The sequence below is a fragment of the Aquarana catesbeiana genome, unplaced genomic scaffold (genome assembly GCF_042186555.1).
Source record: "Aquarana catesbeiana isolate 2022-GZ unplaced genomic scaffold, ASM4218655v1 unanchor240, whole genome shotgun sequence".
Classification (NCBI taxonomy): domain Eukaryota; kingdom Metazoa; phylum Chordata; class Amphibia; order Anura; family Ranidae; genus Aquarana; species Aquarana catesbeiana.
Genome location: NW_027362669.1, coordinates 356,716 through 379,613, shown reverse-complemented (window position 1 = coordinate 379,613; position 22,898 = coordinate 356,716). Strand labels below are relative to the sequence as shown.

The window sequence follows — 22,898 nt, the reverse complement described above, 5'->3', positions numbered from 1 at the left end:
TGATGGTGGGGACAGAATGGCGGACAGTGATGGTGAGGACAGAATGGTGGACAGTGATGGTGGGGACAGAATGGTGGACAGTGATGGTGGGGACAGAATGGCGGACAGTGATGAGGGGGACAGAATGGTGGACAGTGATGGTGGGGACAGAATGGTGGACAGTGATGAGGGGGACAGAATGGTGGAAGTGATGGTGGGGACAGAATGACGGACAGTGATGATGGGGACAGAATGGTTGAAGTAATGGTGGGGACAGAATGGTGGACAGTGATGGTGGGGACAGAATGGTGGACAGTGATGGTGGGGACAGAATGGTGGACAGTGATGGTGGGGACAGAATGGCGGACAGTGATGATGGGGACAGAATGGTGGACAGTGATGGTGGGGACAGAATGGCGGACAGTGATGATGGGGACAGAATGGTGGACAGTGATGGTGGGGACAGAATGGCGGACAGTGATGAGGGGGACAGAATGGTGGACAGTGATGAGGGGGACAGAATGGTGGACAGTGATGATGAGGACAGAATGGTGGACAGTGATGAGGGGGACAGAATGGCGGCCAGTGATGAGGGGGACAGAATGGTGGTCAGTGATGGTGGGGACAGAATGACGGACAGTGATGGTGGGGACAGAATGGTGGACAGTGATGGTGGGGATAGAATGGTGGACAGTGATGGTGGGGACAGAATGGTGGACAGTGATGGTGGGGACAGAATGGTGGAAGTGATGAGGGGGACAGAATGGCGGCCAGTGATGAGGGGGACAGAATGGTGGTCAGTGATGGTGGGGACAGAATGGCGGACAGTGATGGTGGGGACAGAATGGTGGACAGTGATGAGGGGGACAGAATGGTGGACAGTGATGGTGGGGACAGAATGGTGGAAGTGATGAGGGGGACAGAATGGTGGACAGTGATGGTGGGGAATGAATGGTGGACAGTAATGAGGGGGACAGAATGGTGGACAGTGATGGTGGGGAATGAATGGTGGACAGTAATGAGGGGGACAGAATGGTGGACAGTGATGAGGGTTACAGAATGGTGGACAGTGATGGTGGGGAATGAATGGTGGACAGTAATGAGGGGGACAGAATGGTGGACAGTGATGAGGGGGACAGAATGGTGGACAGTGATGTGGGGGACAGAATGGCGGAAGTGATGGTGGGGACAGAATGGTGGACAGTGATGGTGGGGACAGAATGGTGGACAGTGATGGTGGGGACAGAATGGTGGACAGTGATGGTGGGGACAGAATGGTGGAAGTGATGAGGGGGACAGAATGGTGGACAGTGATGGTGGGGAATGAATGGTGGACAGTAATGAGGGGGACAGAATGGTGGACAGTGATGGTGGGGACAGAATGGCGGACAGTGATGGTGGGGACAGAATGGCGGACAGTGATGGTGGGGACAGAATGGTGGACAGTGATGAGGGGGACAGAATGGTGGACAGTGATGGTGGGGACAGAATGGTGGACAGTGATGGTGGGGACAGAATGGTGGAAGTGATGAGGGGGACAGAATGGTGGACAGTGATGGTGGGGAATGAATGGTGGACAGTAATGAGGGGGACAGAATGGTGGACAGTGATGAGGGGGACAGAATGGTGGACAGTGATGGTGGGGAATGAATGGTGGACAGTAATGAGGGGGACAGAATGGTGGACAGTGATGAGGGTTACAGAATGGTGGACAGTGATGGTGGGGAATGAATGGTGGACAGTAATGAGGGGGACAGAATGGTGGACAGTGATGAGGGGGACAGAATGGTGGACAGTGATGTGGGGGACAGAATGGCGGAAGTGATGGTGGGGACAGAATGGTGGACAGTGATGGTGGGGACAGAATGGTGGACAGTGATGGTGGGGACAGAATGGTGGACAGTGATGGTGGGGACAGAATGGTGGAAGTGATGAGGGGGACAGAATGGTGGACAGTGATGGTGGGGAATGAATGGTGGACAGTAATGAGGGGGACAGAATGGTGGACAGTGATGAGGGGGACAGAATGGTGGACAGTGATGGTGGGGAATGAATGGTGGACAGTAATGAGGGGGACAGAATGGTGGACAGTGATGAGGGGGACAGAATGGTGGACAGTGATGGTGGGGAATGAATGGTGGACAGTAATGAGGGGGACAGAATGGTGGACAGTGATGAGGGGGACAGAATGGTGGACAGTGATGTGGGGGACAGAATGGCGGACAGTGATGGTGGGGACAGAATGGTGGAAGTGATGGTGGGGACAGAATGGTGGAAGTGATGGTGGGGACAGAATGGCGGACAGTGATGGTGGGGACAGAATGGTGGACAGTGATGAGGGGGACAGAATTGTGGAAGTGATGGTGGGAACAGAATGGTGGACAGTGATGGTGGGGACAGAATTGTGGAAGTGATGAGGGGGACAGAATGGTGGACAGTGATGGTGGGGAATGAATGGTGGACAGTAATGAGGGGGACAGAATGGTGGACAGTGATGAGGGGGACAGAATGGTGGACAGTGATGGTGGGGAATGAATGGTGGACAGTAATGTGGGGACAGAATGGCAGACAGTGATGAGGGGGACAGAATGGTGGAAGTGATGAGGGGGACAGAATGGTGGACAGTGATGTGGGGGACAGAATGGTGGACAGTGATGAGGGGGACAGAATGGTGGACAGTGATGGTGGGGAATGAATGGTGGACAGTAATGAGGGGGACAGAATGGTGGACAGTGATGAGGGGGACAGAATGGTGGACAGTGATGTGGGGGACAGAATGGCGGACAGTGATGAGGGGGACAGAATGGCCGAAGTGATGGTGGGGACAGAATGGCGGACAGTGATGGTGGGGACAGAATGGTGGACAGTGATGGTGGGGACAGAATGGTGGAAGTGATGGTGGGGACAGAATGGTGGACAGTGATGAGGGGGACAGAATGGCGGCCAGTGATGGTGGGGACAGAATGGTGGACAGTGATGAGGGGGACAGAATGGTGGAAGTGATGGTGGGGACAGAATGGCGGACAGTGATGGTGGGGACAGAATGGTGGACAGTGATGGTGGGGACAGAATGGTGGAAGTGATGTTGGGGACAGAATGGTGGACAGTGATGGTGGGGACAGAATGGTGGAAGTGATGGTGGGGACAGAATGGTGGACAGTGATGAGGGGGACAGAATGGCGGCCAGTGATGAGGGGGACAGAATGGTGGAAGTGATGGTGGGAACAGAATGGCGGACAGTGATGAGGGGGACAGAATGGCGGACAGTGATGGTGGGGACAGAATGACGGACAGTGATGGTGGGAACAGAATGGCGGACAGTGATGAGGGGGACAGAATGGTGGAAGTGATGAGGGGGACAGAATGGTGGACAGTGATGAGGGGGACAGAATGGTGGACAGTGATGGTGGGGACAGAATGGTGGACAGTGATGGTGGGGACAGAATGGTGGACAGTGATGGTGGGGACAGAATGGCGGACAGTGATGGTGGGGACAGAATGACGGACAGTGATGGTGGGGACAGAATGGTGGACAGTGATGGTGGGGACAGAATGGTGGACAGTGATGGTGGGGACAGAATGGTGGACAGTGATGAGGGGGACGGAATGGTGGACAGTAATGGTGGGGACAGAATGACGGACAGTGATGGTGGGGACAGAATGGTGGAAGTGATGGTGGGGACAGAATGGTGGAAGTGATGGTGGGGACAGAATGGTGGACAGTGATGGTGGGGACAGAATGGTGGACAGTGATGTGGGGGACAGAATGGCGGACAGTGATGGTGGGGACAGAATGGTGGACAGTGATGGTGGGGACAGAATGGTGGAAGTGATGGTGGGGACAGAATGGTGGAAGTGATGGTGGGGACAGAATGGTGGACAGTGATGTGGGGGACAGAATGGTGGACAGTGATGGTGGGGACAGAATGGCGGACAGTGATGGTGGGGACAGAATGGTGGAAGTGATGGTGGGGACAGAATGGTGGACAGTGATGTGGGGGACAGAATGGCGGACAGTGATGGTGGGGACAGAATGGTGGACAGTGATGGTGGGGACAGAATGGTGGAAGTGATGGTGGGGACAGAATGGCGGACAGTGATGGAGGGGGACAGAATGGCGGACAGTGATGGTGGGGACAGAATGACGGACAGTGATGGTGGGGACAGAATGGTGGACAGTGATGGTGGGGACAGAATGGTGGACAGTGATGGTGGGGACAGAATGGTGGACAGTGATGAGGGGGACAGAATGGTGGACAGTGATGGTGGGGACAGAATGGTGGACAGTGATGGTGGGGACAGAATGGTGGACAGTGATGGTGGGGACAGAATGGTGGACAGTGATGGTGGGGACAGAATGGTGGACAGTGATGGTGGGGACAGAATGGTGGAAGTGATGGTGGGGACAGAATGGTGGACAGTGATGGTGGGGACAGAATGGTGGACAGTGATGGTGGCGACAGAATGGTGGACAGTGATGGTGGGGACAGAATGGTGGACAGTGATGGTGGACAGTGATGAGGGGGACAGAATGGCGGACAGTGATGGTGGGGACAGAATGGCGGACAGTAATGTGGGGGACAGAATGGCGGACAGTGATGGTGGGGACAGAATGGCGGACAGTGATGAGGGGGACAGAATGGCGGACAGTGATGGTGGGGACAGAATGGTGGACAGTGATGGTGGGGACAGAATGGTGGACAGTGATGGTGGGGACAGAATGGTGGACAGTGATGGTGGACAGTGATGATGGGGACAGAATGGTGGACAGTGATGGTGGGGACAGAATGGCGGACAGTAATGTGGGGGACAGAATGGCGGACAGTGATGGTGGGGACAGAATGGCGGACAGTGATGAGGGGGACAGAATGGCGGACAGTGATGGTGGGGACAGAATGGTGGACAGTGATGAGGGGGACAGAATGGTGGACAGTGATGGTGGGGACAGAATGGCGGACAGTGATGAGGGGGACAGAATGGCGGACAGTGATGGTGGGGACAGAATGGTGGACAGTAATGTGGGGGACAGAATGGCAGACATAATGCTGACATGTCAACAGACATGAAAACTGAGGTAAACTGATGTCTCTGCAAGTGAAATCTGCACCGTTTTTCCATCAGTTTTCAGGCACGTATGGTGTGAACGAGCCCTTTCTGTCACTGATGATGTCAGTGTCAGTTAGTCAATTCCCACCCAGTGTCAGTTAGTGTCAGATTTCACACCGCACTATCACAGTCCTATTATAATTTGCTGATCACTACCATTACTAATATAAAAAATAAAACAAATTCCATTATATAGACCATCATTTGTAGAAATTATACCTTTCACACAAACCAATCAATATACACTTATTATGATTTTTTTTTTACCAAAGACATGGAACAGAATACATTTTGGCCTCAAATTATAATGGGGCGTACACACTGTCGGACTTTTCGACTGGACTAGTCTGACGGACGCTGACGGACCGAATCCGGCGGACAATCCGACCGCGTGTGGCCTGTGTCGGACTTCCGATGGACCGTTTCGGTCGGAAATCCGACGTACTTTAGATTTGAAGCCTGCTTCAAATCTTTACATCGTAACTCTGCCGTACTCAGTTCCTGACGGAAAGCCCGTTCTTCTGTATGCTGATCCGACGGACCAGATACGACGCAAGGGCAGGGTACTGCATCTCGCACTCGCTGCATTAGGAAAAACACATTTTCCTATTGCGGCGAGCGCGGGGCGTACCAGGCCCTTAGGTCTAGTATGGATTTTAAGGGGAACCCCCTACGCTGAAAAAACGGCGTGGGGTCCCCCCAAAATCCATACCAGACCCCGATCCGAGCACGCAGCCCGGCCGGTCAGGAAAGGGGGTGGGGACGAGCGAGCGCCCTGCGGCCCACCCCCACCCCAAAGCACCTTGTCCCCATGTTGATGAGGACAAGGGCCTCTTCCCGACAACCCTGGCTGTTGGTTGTCGGGGTCTGCAGGCGAGGGGCTTATTGGAATCCGGGAGCCCCCTTTAATAAGGGGGCCCCCAGATCCCGGCCCCCCACCCTATGTGATTGAGTATGGGGTACATTGTACCCCTACCCATTCACCTAGGGAAAGTGTCAATAAAAAAAACACACTGCACAGGTTTTTAAAGTAATTTATTAGACAGCTCCAGAGTCTTCTTCCAGCTTCAGGGGTCTCTCTGGTTCTTCTGCGCGCTCTCCGGGTTTTCTGCCGGGCTCCTCTGCTATCTTCTGCTCTTTTGCCACTCTTTTGTTAGCAGGGGCCCGGACTTCTGCCTTCTGCCTTCTTCCTTCTTCCTTCTCCTCTTCTCTTCTTTTTTTCTTCTCTTCTTCCGATGTTGACACGACGCTCTCTCTGGCTGGAATGCTCTCTGAGCGCTCCGATGTGACTTGGATAGGCGGTGACCCCGCCCCCTTATGCCATCACAGTCCCTGGGCATGCTGGGACTGTGATGTTTTAGGGGGCATGGTCACCGGTGATGTTGACCACGCCCCCTTATGACGTCACAGTCCCAGCATGCCCAGGGACTGTGACGGCATAAGAGGGCGGGGTCACCGCCTATATAAGTTACATCGGAGCGCTCAGAGAGCATACCAGCCAGATAGAGCGTCGTGTCAACATCGGAAGAAGAGAAAAAGAGAAGAAGAGAAGAAAAGAAGAAGAGAGGAAGGAAGAGGGAAGAAGGGAGAAGTCCGGGCCCCTGCTAACAAAAGAGCGGCAAAAGAGCAGAACATAGCGGAGGAGCCCGGCAGAAGATCTGGAGAGCACAGAGAAGAACCGGAGAGACCCCTGAAGCCGGAAGAAGACCCCGGAGCTGTCTAATAAATTACTTTAAAAACCTGTGTAGTGTGTTTTTTTATTGACACTTTTTCCCTAGGTGAATGGGTAGGGGTATGATGTACCCCATACTCATTCACATAGGGTGGGGCCGGGGTCTTGCCGAGAATGTTCCCTCGGCGGATAAGTTCCCCCCCTGTACTGCGCAGGCGCAGCGCCTGCGCAGTACGGACTACTGTCAGCCGCCGGAGATAGCCGAAGCTCAAACGCTTCAATCAGCTGTACACGGCGCCTGCGCTCTGGGTCCAGGTTCCTTCCCCACCATCCAAGTGGACCTAGAGGGGGAATCTAAAAGAGCCAAGCGAAGCGAGGCCGTGCCCGAAGCGTGGTGAGCGAAGCGTGGCGAGCGGCCCTCTTACAGACGCCGTGTACAGCTGATTTTCAGCTATTCCGCTTTGGCTATTTCCGCCGGATCCTACTGCGCAGGCGCAGCGCCTGCGCAGTAGAGGGGGGAACTTAGCCGCCGAGCGGAACTTTCTCGGCAGAACACCGGCCCCCCACCCTATGTGAATGATCTAGGGGGCCTCCTTATTAAAGGGGGCTCCCGGATTCCGATAAGCCCCCCGCCCGCAGACCCCGACAACCAACTGCCAGGGTTGTCGGGAAGAGGCCCTTGTCCTCATAAACATGGGCACAAGGTGCTTTGGGGTGGGGGGGCCGCAGGGCGCCCCCCTCCCCCAAAGCACCCACCCCCCCATGTTGAGGGCATGCGGCCTGGTACAGTTCAGGAGGGGGGGGCGCTCGCTCGTCCCCACCCCCTTTCCTGACAGGCCGGCTGCGTGCTCGGATCGGGGTCTGGTATTGATTTTGGGGGCACCCCACGCCGTTTTTTCACCGTAGGGGGTTCCCCTTAAAATCCATACCAGACCTAAGGGCCTGGCATGCCCCACGACGGGGCTCGCAAGGTGTCAATCTCGCCGATAAAAGCGGTGAGATTGACTTCCTTTTCTAGTCCCGTCGTACCCGAGTCACGTTCAAAATGAACGGACTTGGCCGTGTGTGGGCAAGTCCGTTCATTCTGAAAGTCGGCCGTAATTCCGGCGAAAGTCCATTGGGAAGTTAGTCTGCCGGAAAGTGTGTAGGCAAGTCCGTCCGTTCAGAAAGTCCGGCGGTAGTCCGCCGGACGTCTGGCAGCAAGTACTTCGGACCTACAGTACCTGACCGCGAGATTGTGTTTCCAGCGCGATACCATCGCGCTGGTTCTCGGCGACAGGGTACTGTGCATGTCGCGCTGGCTCACTCATCGGGAAAGGAAAACTTTGTTTTCCTTCCCCGATGAGTGACAGGCAGTGCTGACAGCTGTCTGGTATGAATCCTAAGGCGGGAACACCGCGCCAAATTTTAAATGAAAAAAACGGCGTGGGTTCCCCCCCTAGGGGCATACCAGGCCCTTAGGTCTGGCATGGATTGCAAGGGGATCCCCCTACGCCAAAAAATTGGCGTAGGGGTCCCCCCAAAATCCATACCAGACCCTTATCCGAGCACGCAGCCCGGCCGGCCAGGAAAGGGGGTGGGGACGAGCGAGCGCCCCCCCTCCTGAGCCGTACCAGGCCGCATGCCCTCAACATGGGGGGGTGGGTGCCTTGGGGGAGGGGGGCGCCCTGCGGGCCCCCCCCCACCCCAAAGCACCTTGTCCCCATGTTGATGAGGACAAGGGCCTCTTCCCGACAACCCTGGCCGTTGGTTGTCGGGGTCTGCGGGCGGGGGGCTTATCGGAATCCGGGAGCCCCCTTTAATAAAGGGGCCCCCAGATCCCGGCCCCCCACCCTGTGTGAATGAGTTTGGGGTACATGGTACCCCTACCCATTCACCTAGGGAAAAGTGTCAATATATAAAAAACACAGTACACAGGTTTTAGGAGTAATTTATTAGTCAGCTCCGGGGTCTTCTTCCAACTTCGGGGGGTCTCCTTCCGACTTCTCCCGGTGTTCGGCCTCTTCTCCGGGCCCCGCCGCTATCTTCTTCCAGCTCTATTGCCAGCGAGGGGCCCGGTCTGCTGCCGCTGTCTTGCCGCCGCTGTCTCGCCGCCGCTGTCTTGTCACCGCTGTCTCTTCTTCTCTTCTTCCCCGATGTTGACATGACGCTCTCTCCGGCTCGAATGCTGTGTGCGAGCTGCGGAGCCATTTATATAGGCGGTGACCCCGCCCCCTTACGACATCATGGTCCCAGCATGCGCAGGGACTCTGGGGTCACGCCCCCTTATGACGCTAGAGTCCCTGCACATGCTGGGACCATGACGTCGTAACGGGGCGGGGTCACCGCCTATATAAATGGCTCCGCAGCTCGCACACAGCATTCGAGCCGGAGAGAGCGTCGTGTCAACATCGGGGAAGAAGAGAAGAATAGACAGCGGCGGCGAGACAGCGGCGGCAAGACAGCGGCAGCAGACTGGGCCCCTCGCTGGCAATAGAGCTGGAAGAAGATAGCAGCGGGGCCCGGAGAAGAGGCCGAACACCGGGAGAAGTCGGAAGGAGACCCCCCGGAGTTGAAAGAAGACCCCGGAGCTGACTAATAAATTACTCTCAAAACCTGTGTACTGTGTTTTTTTTATATTGACACTTTTCCCTAGGTGAATGGGTAGTGGTACCATGTACCCCAAACTCATTCACACAGGGTGGGGGGCCGGGATCTGGGGGCCCCCTTATTAAAGGGGGCTCCCGGATTCCGATAAGCCCCCCGCCCGCAGACCCAGACAACCAATGGCCAGGGTTGTCGGGAAGAGGCCCTTGTCCTCATCAACATGGGGACAAGGTGCTTTGGGGGAGGGGGGCACCCACCACCCATGTTGAGGGCATGCGGCTCAGGAGGGGGGGCGCTCGCTCGTCCCCACCCCCTTTCCTGACCGGCCGGGCTGCGTGCTCGGATAAGGGTCTGGTATGGATTGGGGGGGACCCCCACGCCAATTTTTCGGCGTAGGGGGTTCCCCTTACAATCCATGCCAGACCTAAGGGCCTGGTATGCCCCTGGGGGGGAACCCACGCCGTTTTTTTCATTTAAAATTTGGCGCGGTGTTCCCGCCTCAGGATTCATACCAGACAGCTGTCAGCACTGCCTGTCACTCATCGCGGAAGGAAAACAAAGTTTTCCTTTCGCGATGAGTGAACCATCTCGGCGCTGGCTCCTGCGTCGGGGCTCGCAGGTGACAAATCTCGCCGAGAAATGCGGCGAGATTGACACAATCTCGCGGTCACCTACTGTAGTTTCCCAGAAAGTCCGACCGTGTGTACGTCCCATAAATCATTTGTTTTGAATATGTTTTAGAACAGAAAGTAAAAAGTATGTGTTTTTATTGGTATTTTTCGTTTATAGCACAAAAAAAATCCAGAGGTGATCAAATACCACCAAAAGAAAGCTCTATTAGTGTGAAAAAAAGATATAAATGTGATTTGTGTACAGTGTCACATGACCGAGCAATTACTAGTTAAAGTAGCGCAATGCTGAATAGCAAAGAATGTCCCGGCCATAAAGGGGGTAAAACCTTCTGGGGGTGAAGGAGTAATGTATATGTACTTGTCATGTGATTGGATAATTTATGGCAGAATGTGAAGATGAATTGACCAATGATAATTCCAGTCTAAATCCTTATCTGGATGTGCCTACCGTATATAAAGTGCTGTGTAAAGCCTAGAGGACGGAGATGGATCTCATTCCTTCACCTCCCCACGTCTTATCTTCTGTGGACAATAATGTCTTCTCTGATGGAAGACCATCTGCATGCTGATTCCGGGATTTACTGAGAAAATCAACAAATCCCTTTATATTTTTGGCTCCTTTGACACGGATTGCAGAAATTCAAAAGCAAGTTGCAGAATCCTCTGACGGGGCAAAAAACGTGAGTAAAGGTTTATTTCCAACTAAAATTTCTGTCTGAAGATTTTCTCTGCCCGGGGAATGCAGATCTGGTTTGTGGCCGATGATGACGCCATTTTAAAAAGAACCAAATTGAAGGGATGGCGGTAGTCTGGCTCTGATGTGGTTGTCTCTTTATGTTCTACTAAATTGTGTATGAAACTGGCTTGTGGTTTTGGCAGGAAATGGCACAGCTAGGGTGTTGTGTGAGTGAGAAGAAGGAAGTGTGGTAACCCGTTCTATCTTTGTGTGTGAGTAAGAAGAAGGAAGTGTGGTAACCCGTTCTATCTTTGTGTGTGAGTGAGAAGAAGGAAGTGTGGTGACCCGTTCTATCTTTGTGTGTGAGTGAGAAGAAGGAAGTGTGGTGACCCGTTCTATCTTTGTGTGTGAGTGAGAAGAAGGAAGTGTGGTGACCCGTTCTATCTTTGTGTGTGAGTGAGAAGAAGGAAGTGTGGTGACCCGTTCTATCTTTGTGTGTGAGTGAGAAGAAGGAAGTGTGGTGACCCGTTCTATCTTTGTGTGTGAGTGAGAAGAAGGAAGTGTGGTGACCCGTTCTATCTTTGTGTGTGAGTGAGAAGAAGGAGGAGTGGTGACCCGTTCTATCTTTGTGTGTGAGTGAGAAGAAGGAAGTGTGGTAACCCGTTCTATCTTTGTGTGTGAGTGAGAAGAAGGAAGTGTGGTGACCCGTTCTATCTGTGTGTGTGAGTGAGAAGAAGGAAGTGTGGTAACCCGTTCTATCTTTGTGTGTGAGTGAGAAGAAGGAAGTGTGGTGACCCGTTCTATCTTTGTGTGTGAGTGAGAAGAAGGAAGTGTGGTGACCCGTTCTATCTTTGTGTGTGAGTGAGAAGAAGGAAGTGTGGTGACCCGTTCTATCTTTGTGTGTGAGTGAGAAGAAGGAAGTGTGGTAACCCGTTCTATCTTTGTGTGTGAGTGAGAAGAAGGAAGTGTGGTGACCCGTTCTATCTTTGTGTGTGAGTGAGAAGAAGGAAGTGTGGTGACCCGTTCTATCTTTGTGTGTGAGTGAGAAGAAGGAAGTGTGGTGACCCGTTCTATCTTTGTGTGTGAGTAAGAAGAAGGAAGTGTGGTAACCCATTCTATCTTTGTGTGTGAGTGAGAAGAAGGAAGTGTGGTAACCCGTTCTATCTTTGTGTGTGAGTGAGAAGAAGGAAGTGTGGTGACCCGTTCTATCTTTGTGTGTGACGAGTGACAGCGTCGGGGTGCGGGGAGACTTGCTACTCTATTAGAAGTCAGCACTACATGGCTTAAATTCTGCCCAGAAGTGCGCTGCACAACAAAGAAAAAAAGTTGGCACTGTGACCAACGCGCACCCACCCCCCCATGTTGAGGGCATGCGGCCTGGTACAGTTCAGGAGGGGGGGCGCTCGCTCGCCCCCACCCCCTTTCCTGACAGGCCGGGCTGCGTGCTCGGATCGGGGTCTGGTATGGATTTTGGGGGCACCCCACGCCGTTTTTTCGCCGTAGGGGGTTCCCCTTAAAATCCATACCAGACCTAAGGGCCTGGCATGCCCCACGACGGGGCTCGCAAGGTGTCAATCTCGCCGATAAAAGCGGTGAGATTGACTTCCTTTTCTAGTCCCGTCGTACCCGAGTCACGTTCAAAATGAACGGACTTGGCCGTGTGTGGGCAAGTCCGTTCATTCTGAAAGTCGGCCGTAATTCCGGCGAAAGTCCATTGGGAAGTTAGTCTGCCGGAAAGTGTGTAGGCAAGTCCGTCCGTTCAGAAAGTCCGGCGGTAGTCCGCCGGACGTCTGGCAGCAAGTACTCCGGACCTACAGTACCTGACCGCGAGATTGTGTTTCCAGCGCGATACCATCGCGCTGGTTCTCGGCGACAGGGTACTGTGCATGTTGCGCTGGCTCACTCATCGGGAAAGGAAAACTTTGTTTTCCTTCCGCGATGAGTGACAGGCAGTGCTGACAGCTGTCTGGTATGAATCCTGAGGCGGGAACACCGCGCCAAATTTTAAATGAAAAAACCGGCGTGGGTTCCCCCCCTAGGGGCATACCAGGCCCTTAGGTCTGGCATGGATTGCAAGGGGATCCCCCTACGCCGAAAAATTGGCGTAGGGGTCCCCCCAAAATCCATACCAGACCCTTATCCGAGCACGCAGCCCGGCCGGCCAGGAAAGGGGGTGGGGACGAGCGAGCGCCCCCCCTCCTGAGCCGTACCAAGCCGCATGCCCTCAACATGGGGGGGGTGGGTGCCTTGGGGGAGGGGGGCGCCCTGCGGGCCCCCCCCACCCCAAAGCACCTTGTCCCCATGTTGATGAGGACAAGGGCCTCTTCCCGACAACCCTGGCCGTTGGTTGTCGGGGTCTGCGGGCGGGGGGCTTATTGGAATCCGGGAGCCCCCTTTAATAAAGGGCCCCCAGATCCCGGCCCCCCACCCTGTGTGAATGAGTTTGGGGTACATGGTACCCCTACCCATTCACCTAGGGAAAAGTGTCAATATAAAAAAAACACAGTACACAGGTTTTAGGAGTAATTTATTAGTCAGCTTCGGGGTCTTCTTCCAACTTCGGGGGGTCTCCTTCCGACTTCTCCCGGTGTTCGGCCTCTTCTCCGGGCCCCGCCGCTATCTTCTTCCAGCTCTATTGCCAGAGAGGGGCCCGGTCTGCTGCCGCTGTCTTGTCGCCGCTGTCTCTTCTTCTCTTCTTCCCCGATGTTGACATGACGCTCTCTCCGGCTCGAATGCTGTGTGCGAGCTGCGGAGCCATTTATATAGGCGGTGACCCCGCCCCCTTACAACATCATGGTCCCAGCATGCGCAGGGACTCTGGGGTCACGCCCCCTTATGACGCTAGAGTCCCTGCACATGCTGGGACCATGACGTCGTAACGGGGCGGGGTCACCGCCTATATAAATGGCTCCGCAGCTCGCACACAGCATTCGAGCCGGAGAGAGCGTCATGTCAACATCGGGGAAGAAGAGAAGAAGAGACAGCGGCGACAAGACAGCGGCAGCAGACCGGGCCCCTCTCTGGCAATAGAGCTGGAAGAAGATAGCGGCGGGGCCCGGAGAAGAGGCCGAACACCGGGAGAAGTCGGAAGGAGACCCCCCGAAGTTGGAAGATGATCCCGGAGCTGACTAATAAATTACTCTTAAAACCTGTGTACTGTGTTTTTTTTATATTGACACTTTTCCCCAGGTGAATGGGTAGGGGTACCATGTACCCCAAACTCATTCACACAGGGTGGGGGGCCAGGATCTGGGGGCCCCCTTATTAAAGGGGGCTCCCGGATTCCGATAAGCCCCCCGCCCGCAGACCCCGACAACCAATGGCCAGGGTTGTCGGGAAGAGGCCCTTGTCCTCATCAACATGGGGACAAGGTGCTTTGGGGTGGGGGGGGGGCCCACAGGGCACCCCCCTCCCCCAAGGCACCCACCACCCATGTTGAGGGCATGCGGCTTGGTACGGCTCAGGAGGGGGGGCGCTCGCTCGTCCCCACCCTCTTTCCTGACCGGCCGGGCTGCGTGCTCGGATAAGGGTCTGGTATGGATTGGGGGGGACCCCCACGCCAATTTTTCGGCGTAGGGGGTTCCCCTTACAATCCATGCCAGACCTAAGGGCCTGGTATGCCCCTGGGGGGGAACCCACGCCGGTTTTTTCATTTAAAATTTGGCGCGGTGTTCCCGCCTCAGGATTCATACCAGACAGCTGTCAGCACTGCCTGTCACTCATCGCGGAAGGAAAACAAAGTTTTCCTTTCGCGATGAGTGAACCATCTCGGCGCTGGCTCCTGCGTCGGGGCTCGCAGGTGTCAAATCTCGCCGAGAAATGCGGCGAGATTGACACAATCTCGCGGTCACCTACTGTAGTTTCCCAGAAAGTCCGACCGTGTGTACGTCCCATAAATCATTTGTTTTGAATATGTTTTAGAACAGAAAGTAAAAAGTATGTGTTTTTAAATGGTTTGGTATTTTTCGTTTATAGCACAAAAAAAATCCAGAGGTGATCAAATACCACCAAAAGAAAGCTCTATTAGTGTGAAAAAAAGATATAAATGTGATTTGTGTACAGTGTCACATGACCGAGCAATTACTAGTTAAAGTAGCGCAGTGCTGAATAGCAAAGAATGTCCTGGCCATAAAGGGGGTAAAACCTTCTGGGGGTGAAGGAGTAATGTATATGTACTTGTCATGTGATTGGATAATTTATGGCAGAATGTGGAGATGAATTGACCAATGATAATTCCAGTCTAAATCCTTATCTGGATGTGCCTAACGTATATAAAGTGCTGTGTAAAGCCTAGAGGACGGAGATGGATCTCATTCCTTCACCTCCCCACGTCTTATCTTCTGTGTGGACAATAATGTCTTCTCTGATGGAAGAACATCTCCATCCTGATTCCGGGATTTACTTAGAAAATCAACAACTCCCTTTATATTTTTGGCTCCTTTGACACGGATTGCAGAAATTTTAAAAGCAAGTTGCAGAATCCTCTGACGGGGCAAAAAACGTGAGTAAAGGTTTATTTCCAACTAAAATTTCTGTCTGAAGATTTTCTCTGCCCGGGGAATGCAGATCTGGTTTGTGGCCGATGATGACGCCATTTTAAAAAGAACCAAATTGAAGGGATGGCGGTAGTCTGGCTCTGATGTGGTTGTCTCTTTATGTTCTACTAAATTGTGTATGAAACTGGCTTGTGGTTTTGGCAGGAAATGGCACAGCTAGGGTGTTGTGTGAGTGAGAAGAAGGAAGTGTGGTGACCCGTTCTATCTTTGTGTGTGAGTGAGAAGAAGGAAGTGTGGTGACCCGTTCTATCTTTGTGTGTGAGTGAGAAGAAGGAAGTGTGGTAACCCGTTCTATCTTTGTGTGTGAGTGAGAAGAAGGAAGTGTGGTAACCCGTTCTATCTTTGTGTGTGAGTGAGAAGAAGGAAGTGTGGTGACCCGTTCTATCTTTGTGTGTGAGTGAGAAGAAGGAAGTGTGGTGACCCGTTCTATCTTTGTGTGTGAGTGAGAAGAAGGAAGTGTGGTGACCCGTTCTATCTTTGTGTGTGAGTGAGAAGAAGGAAGTGTGGTGACCCGTTCTATCTTTGTGTGTGAGTGAGAAGAAGGAAGTGTGGTGACCCGTTCTATCTTTGTGTGTGAGTAAGAAGAAGGAAGTGTGGTAACCCGTTCTATCTTTGTGTGTGAGTGAGAAGAAGGAAGTGTGGTAACCCGTTCTATCTTTGTGTGTGAGTGAGAAGAAGGAAGTGTGGTAACCCGTTCTATCTTTGTGTGTGAGTGAGAAGAAGGAAGTGTGGTGACCCGTTCTATCTTTGTGTGTGAGTGAGAAGAAGGAGGAGTGGTGACCCGTTCTATCTTTGTGTGTGAGTGAGAAGAAGGAAGTGTGGTGACCCGTTCTATCTTTGTGTGTGAGTGAGAAGAAGGAAGTGTGGTGACCCGTTCTATCTTTGTGTGTGAGTGAGAAGAAGGAAGTGTGGTGACCCGTTCTATCTTTGTGTGTGAGTGAGAAGAAGGATGTGTGGTGACCCGTTCTATCTTTGTGTGTGAGTGAGAAGAAGGAGGAGTGGTGACCCGTTCTATCTTTGTGTGTGAGTGAGAAGAAACAAGTGTGGTGACCCGTTCTATCTTTGTGTGTGAGTGAGAAGAAGGAAGTGTGGTGACCCGTTCTATCTTTGTGTGTGAGTGAGAAGAAGGAAGTGTGGTGACCCGTTCTATCTTTGTGTGTGAGTGAGAAGAAGGAAGTGTGGTGACCCGTTCTATCTTTGTGTGTGAGTGAGAAGGAAGTGTGGTGACCCGTTCTATCTTTGTGTGTGACGAGTGACAGCGGCGGGGTGCGGGGAGAATTGCTACTCTATTAGAAGTCAGCACTACGCGGCTTAAATTCTGCCCAGAAGTGCGCTGCACAACAAAGAAAAATAGTTGGCACTGTGACCAACGCGGGTCAGACCACTGCCCTTTCCACCTTCACCAACTTACAGAGCAGGTGCCACCATAAGACAGCTTGGGAAGCCACCTTATGGTGCCAGGCTGGGGGGGGTAAAATATCCTCAGAAGTAGCTCTGTACAGTGGAGTGGATGGGGGGGAACAGGGACTGTAGGAGAGGAACACAAATACACTTGTAGCCCCCTCCTGTCCCCCGGCATCAGGAAGGGGTGACATTTCACCTCAGGGTGCTCGTTCTTAGGCATGATGGGTGTAGACATTTGCAGAAAAGATGGGCGCCAGCCACTTTTAGGATAAACAAAAGTGAGTTTATGGCTCACAACAGGAAAAACAAGGGAGAGAGGGTTAGGACACAGGACACCCTAAGACAATATGCAGACAGGTCAGCAGACTCCAAAACAAAACAGCACAGGTAGACAACAATACAGAACAAGAGCCTTAGGCCTGCACCCAATGTTCTTTATTACTGTCTCCTATAGCAACCAAAAACTCACAGCAGGGTCTCCTTGGATGAGTTCCCCTCGATGCTTTCCCAGCCTCTTCACAGTCCCCAGCACATGAAGAGTAACCTCTGGTACTTCATCTCAGAACTCATCATTCTCCACTAGGGATGGGCGAACGGTTCAGCCCGAGCATAGGTTCGGGCCGAACTTTCACATGTTTGGGGAACATCTGAACAAACGGGTCGTTTGACCGTTTGTTCGCCCCCCGAACTGGCCACAATGCATTGCGGCACTGAACAGTGCATTGCAAGCCCTGATTGGCTGAAGCAGTGAAAACGTCAGCCGATCAGGGCACAGAGCACTGTCAGAGTCATGATTGGACCCTGTCATCATGACTTTATCCAATCATGGCTCATTCCTGCCCCACAGTATAAAAGTATTCTTTCAATGGCAGCCATTTTCAGAGTGATTTTGGCGTGGAGAGAGATAGAACAGGGCTCAGTTCAGTGCTATTAGCCACTTCAGCCCCGGAAGATTTGGCTGCCTAATGACCGGGCCTCTTTTTGCAATGCGGCACTGCGTCGCTTTAACTGACAATTGCGCGGCCGTGCCATGTTGCACCCAAACAAAATTGACGTCCTTTTTTTCCCACAAATAGAGATTTCTTTTGGTGGTATTTGATCACCTCTGCGTTTTGTTTTTTTTTGCGCTATAAACAAAAAAAGAGCGACAATTTTGAAAGAAAAGCAATATTTTTTACTTTTTGCTATAATAAATGTACCCCAAAATGTATAAAAAAACTAATTTATTTCTCAGTTTAGGCCGATCCGTATTCTTATCAGAATCCCACAACTCTACCTCTCACACGTGTACAGATAGAGATAGCGGCGCTAATATAAATTGTGTAAAATAATGGGTCAGAGCAGCATAATGCCTATGACCCTCTACTTATACATAAAAATATTAATAATAATAATAATAGTGTCATGAAAATATTATTTTTATCATGAAAAGAAATTTCTTTAACACCCAGTGAAAAGTGTCACTATAGATAATAAATTACAAGAAATGAATGAATAAGTTCAACAGTTGTTTTTCAATCTTCTTGTGTGAAAAATCTTCTACTCTTCCACCACACCACCGTGATAGTGACAGCACTCCCTCTGAAGAGCGCACTCACCAGATTGTATCGCCTCCCACTCTCGTGTAAGGCAAAACAGCAATTGAACCACACCTGGGTTGCATGTGATGAACCGTGAATCCAATCAAGCCAGCTCCATATGTGACAAAATGAATAAAGTGCTCCGCATACCGTGATACCATTTTGACAGATTTATTAGAATCACTCCAAACACTTCAATGGTTACACTCACTTTTAAACTGAAACATAAAAGCCTTTTAAAAAATCCACAGCAAGCAACAGGATCAGTGATCCAACAGTGCACCGCAGTCACAGCGGACCTGAAGTGTAAACTGGTGTATCTCTCACCCAACCTTCTAAGGCCCAGCCATCCAATCGGTGTAGTCCTCCTCAGACAGCGGCATCTAATGTCAGTGCGATGGAATGCCGTGTAACTATGCCCAATATGTATTCTTCTACATATTTTTGGTAAAAAAGAATTGGAATAAGCGTATATTGATTGGTTTGCGCAAAAGTTATAGTGGCTACAAAATACGGGATAGATTTATGGCATTTTTATTTTTTTTTTTTATACTAATAATGGTGGTGATCTGCAATTTTTATCATGACTGCGACATTATGGCAGACACATCGGACACTTTTGACATTATTTTGGGACCATTGTCATTTATACAGCAATCAGTGCTGTAAAAATGCACTGATTACTGTGTAAATGACACTGGCAGGGAAGGGGTTAACCACTAGGGGGCGAGGAAGGGGTTAAGTGTGTCCTAGGGAGTGATTCTAACTGTGTGGGGGCTGGGCTACCAGTGACATGACACTGATCACTGCTCCCAATCACAGGGAGCAGTAGATCACTGTCCTGTCACTAGGCAGAACAGGGAAATTCCCTGCCTCTCCATGACATGATCGAGGGACACTGGCGGACATCGAGTCCGCGGGTCCCGCGGGCATGGTCACGGAGCTTCTGCAGTAGAAAAAAAATACAGTCCCTGCCACCCACATGCCCAGCGCCTGAATGCAAGCTTGTCAAAGCTGTTGGCTCTCCAACTTCTGCCTTTCAGCCTGGTGGATTCTACCCCCTTCCATGAATTCGCACAATGTGCTGTACCACAAAAGCCGTTCCATCTCTCTACCATCACATGGAAGGGAATGTTCTGGCATCGTTGGGCAAAGCAGTCAGCCGTAAAATCCACCTTATTGCTGACACGTGGTCCAGCAATCATGGGCAGGGACTATATATTTTGTTCACAGCACACTGGGTAACGCTGCTTGCAACTCGAAAGGATGCAGGACAGGGCTCATACAGCTGGTGGTGATGATGTCAGACCTGTGAGCTCTACCCCCCTCCTTCTCTGCCACCTCCATGCCCTTCTCTGCAGGATTGTTCTATGAACATCAGGTACCCCTAAGCGTTCAAAGGGCTATTCCCAGAGTCAGGCTAAAAGGTGCCATGCAGTGCTTCAGCTGGTGTGCTTAGGGGACAGGAACCACACCAGAACAGAGATTCTTGCAGCTCTGCAAGGACAGGCCCAGAGGTGGTTCACACCACACCAGCTGGAGCCAGGAATGGTGGTGTCCAATAATGGCTCAAACCTCCTGTCCGCCCTTAGACAGGGAAAGTTGACACATGTGCACACATGCCTGGCACATGTCCTCAATTTGGTGGTGCAGCATTTCCTAAGTACGTATCCAGGGTTGCAAGATGTACTAAAGCAGGCCACAAGAGTCTGTAGCCATTTCAGATGGTCATACACAGCCAGCGCTCGGTTGGCTGAAATTCAGCGGGCATTCCACCTGCCCGTAAACCGCCTGATTTGTGATATGCCCACCAGGTGGAACTCAACTTTGGGAATGCTTCAGAGGCTATTTTTTTTGGGCTTTATAAATTTAATTATTCTAGACATGGTACAGATCTGCCACTTTACAGGTAGACTAAGGGGATGCCCCAGGCACTATATTGTAAGGAATTTTTTAGGCTTTCACTTTAAAAATAAAAAAATCACTGCTCAATTAAAAAATGACGTTTTTCACAAACTTTTTTTATTGATACATGTCCCCCAGGGCAGGACCCGGACCCCTATAACCATTGTATGCCCAATTACTTGCATTTAAGCCTTCAAAATGGGCACTTTTGATTTTTGACGTTCGGGTCCCATTCACTTTAATGGTGTTTGTTATTTGGGTCCGAACTTTCGCGGTGTTTGGAAGTTCTGGTGTGAACCGAACAGGGGTCCGTTCAGCCCATCCCTATTCCCCACATGCCCCCAGGAAACAAAAAGCTCTCTCTGGCAGAACCTCTCTCATGCCCCCAGGAAACAAAAAGCTCTCTCTGGCAGAACCTCTCTCATGCCCCCAGGAAACAAAAAGCTCTCTCTGGCAGAACCTCTCTCATGCCCCCAGGCAACAATAAGCTCTCTCTCTGGCAAAACCTCTCTCATGCCCCCAGGCAACAAGAAGCTCTCTCTCTCTGGCAAAACCTCTCTCATGCCCCCAGGCAACAAGAAGCTCTCTCTCTCTGGCAGATCCTCTCTCATGCCCCCAGGCAACAAGAAGCTCTCTCTCTGGCAGATCCTCTCTCATGCCCCCAGGCAACAAGAAGCTCTCTCTCTGGCAGATCATCTCTCATGCCCCCAGGCAACAAGAAGCTCTCTCTCTCTCTGGCAGATCCTCTCTCATGCCCCCAGGCAACAAGAAGCTCTCTCTCTCTCTGGCAGATCCTCTCTCATGCCCCCAGGCAACAAGAAGCTCTCTCTCTGGCAGATCATCTCTCATGCCCCCAGGCAACAAAAAGCTCTATCTCTGGCTGATCCTCTCTCATGCCCCCAGGCAACAAGAAGCTCTCTCTCTCTCTGGCAGATCCTCTCTCATGCCCCCAGGCAACAAGAAGCTCTCTCTCTGGCAGATCCTCTCTCATGCCCCCAGGCAACAAAAAGCTCTATCTCTGGCTGATCCTCTCTCATGCCCCCAGGCAACAAGAAGCTCTCTCTCTCTCTGGCAGATCCTCTCTCATGCCCCCAGGCAACAAAAAGCTCTATCTCTGGCAGATCCTCTCTCATGCCCCCAGGCAACAAAAAGCTCTATCTCTGGCTGATCCTCTCTCATGCCCCCAGGCAACAAGAAGCTCTCTCTCTCTCTGGCAGATCCTCTCTCATGCCCCCAGGCAGCAGACAGGCTCTCTCTGACAGAGCCCTCGAGCACATGGCCAGGCCTTTAGACATCAAAGAAATCCTGGACAGCCGCACTCCAAAAATATTTGCCTTTATTCAATAAAGTGTCATCCAAAATACAGGTCACAGCAAAGTGGAACAAAGCCTTCTCGTTTCGCACTACACAGAGTGCTTAGTCATAGCGAGGCCTCAGACTCCAGGCTTCACCCAACGCAGCTGTTCCTCACACATCTGCACCAGACCAAGGTCTGGGTGGGAGGGCCCTGATTACCTGACTTCCTCAATACAAATATATACCCTCTCCCAGCATCCTCAGTGGCCCGAGACCTCTACTGATTGGCTGAAAGAGATATGCATATACATAACTTATTCTCACTGCAGCACATCATACTAATGCCAAAGGCAGCAGTGCTATCTATTGACAAAAGGAAGGAACCACAGCTAAACCAGGCTTAGGAGAAAACCCAAATGATCACAAAGACTATAAATCAGCCAGGTGAGTTACCACCTAGCACAGCTAAATTTACCAGTAGCCCCTGTTTAAGGCAAAGGTGCTGCACACTGTACACAGCATAGACTACAGCCACCCCCGCTGCAGTGACCCGCACTCAGCTGTCTCTCCTGCTCCCCCTAGTGGTCATGCTGGAACAGGAAGCACAGGTGACAGAGCTGCGACTGGGTACGGGTTCCAAGAGTTGTGTTTACGTTTCCTGGGGATACATTTATTACTGCACTAAATAAAGAGAGCCTGTCATAGTGTATAGGACTACGTCTCAGGACTCCTTTCTCCCACCTGCCAAGAAGTTCAATCCGGGAACCCCTCCATCCAACCACATCCAGACATGCAGCTTGGGCACCGGAAACAGTACTCTCCTCCTCTCTATATACAGTATACATCATCCATTTATACATTATCTATATAGATATAGACTTTGTTTAGAGCAGTCAGAAGAATGATTGGTGGGGTCTCACCTTCTTAGATCTGCCCATACATCCTCCAATCAGATTGTTTGTACTTCCCGTCAATAAAGAGACCTGAAAATAGTTCTAGAGAGGTGAAGAGTCCAATCACAGAAGATTCTGGAGGATAAAACCCGGAACCACGGCACCAACAGAGTCCAACTTCTTCTACTGTATGAAGATCGAATGTGTGTGAATAAGAAGTTAATGTGAATGTTACTTACAATGATTTCCTAATGCAGGAAGAGGAGGCGGGGGAGGGGATTTCTTCTACTTCCTCTATCGGAGTCTTCTTACATAACTCATTGCTCGGAGCTTCCAACTTCCTCTTTCTATACAGAGATCAGAACAAGTCTAAACCTTCCTCAGGCTGGGTGTATGGGGGGGGGGTGTAAATTTGGAGCAATATGGTAGGAGGATTTCTGAGGGGTCAATATGTTGGTATTCAGAAGAATCAACAGAAAATGACTAAAAAAATCATTTTATTTACAATTCCAACAAAAACTCATTATATAAGAATAAAAAGATGCTCCATCAGAAAAATTCCTCAGACTTTGATTTGATAATCCATGTCCATGATGTCTCCATGTATACATCC

At 51.5% G+C, this 22,898-nt stretch overlaps 2 protein-coding genes across 3 annotated transcripts in view; both read right to left on the bottom strand.

Moving 5' to 3' along the window:
• The window catches only part of LOC141122098 (uncharacterized), a 172,641-nt gene extending 150,107 nt beyond the window's left edge, over window positions 1–22,534 (bottom strand). Inside the window, exon 1 of the mRNA XM_073611928.1 lies at window positions 22,313–22,534. Within this exon, the coding sequence (XP_073468029.1) occupies window positions 22,313–22,330 (18 nt within the window). The 5' untranslated portion in view covers window positions 22,331–22,534. The remainder of the gene's footprint in view (window positions 1–22,312) is intronic.
• Window positions 1–22,898, bottom strand: part of LOC141122091 (uncharacterized) — a 531,020-nt gene that overhangs the window by 245,289 nt on the left and 262,833 nt on the right. The window lies entirely within an intron of this gene.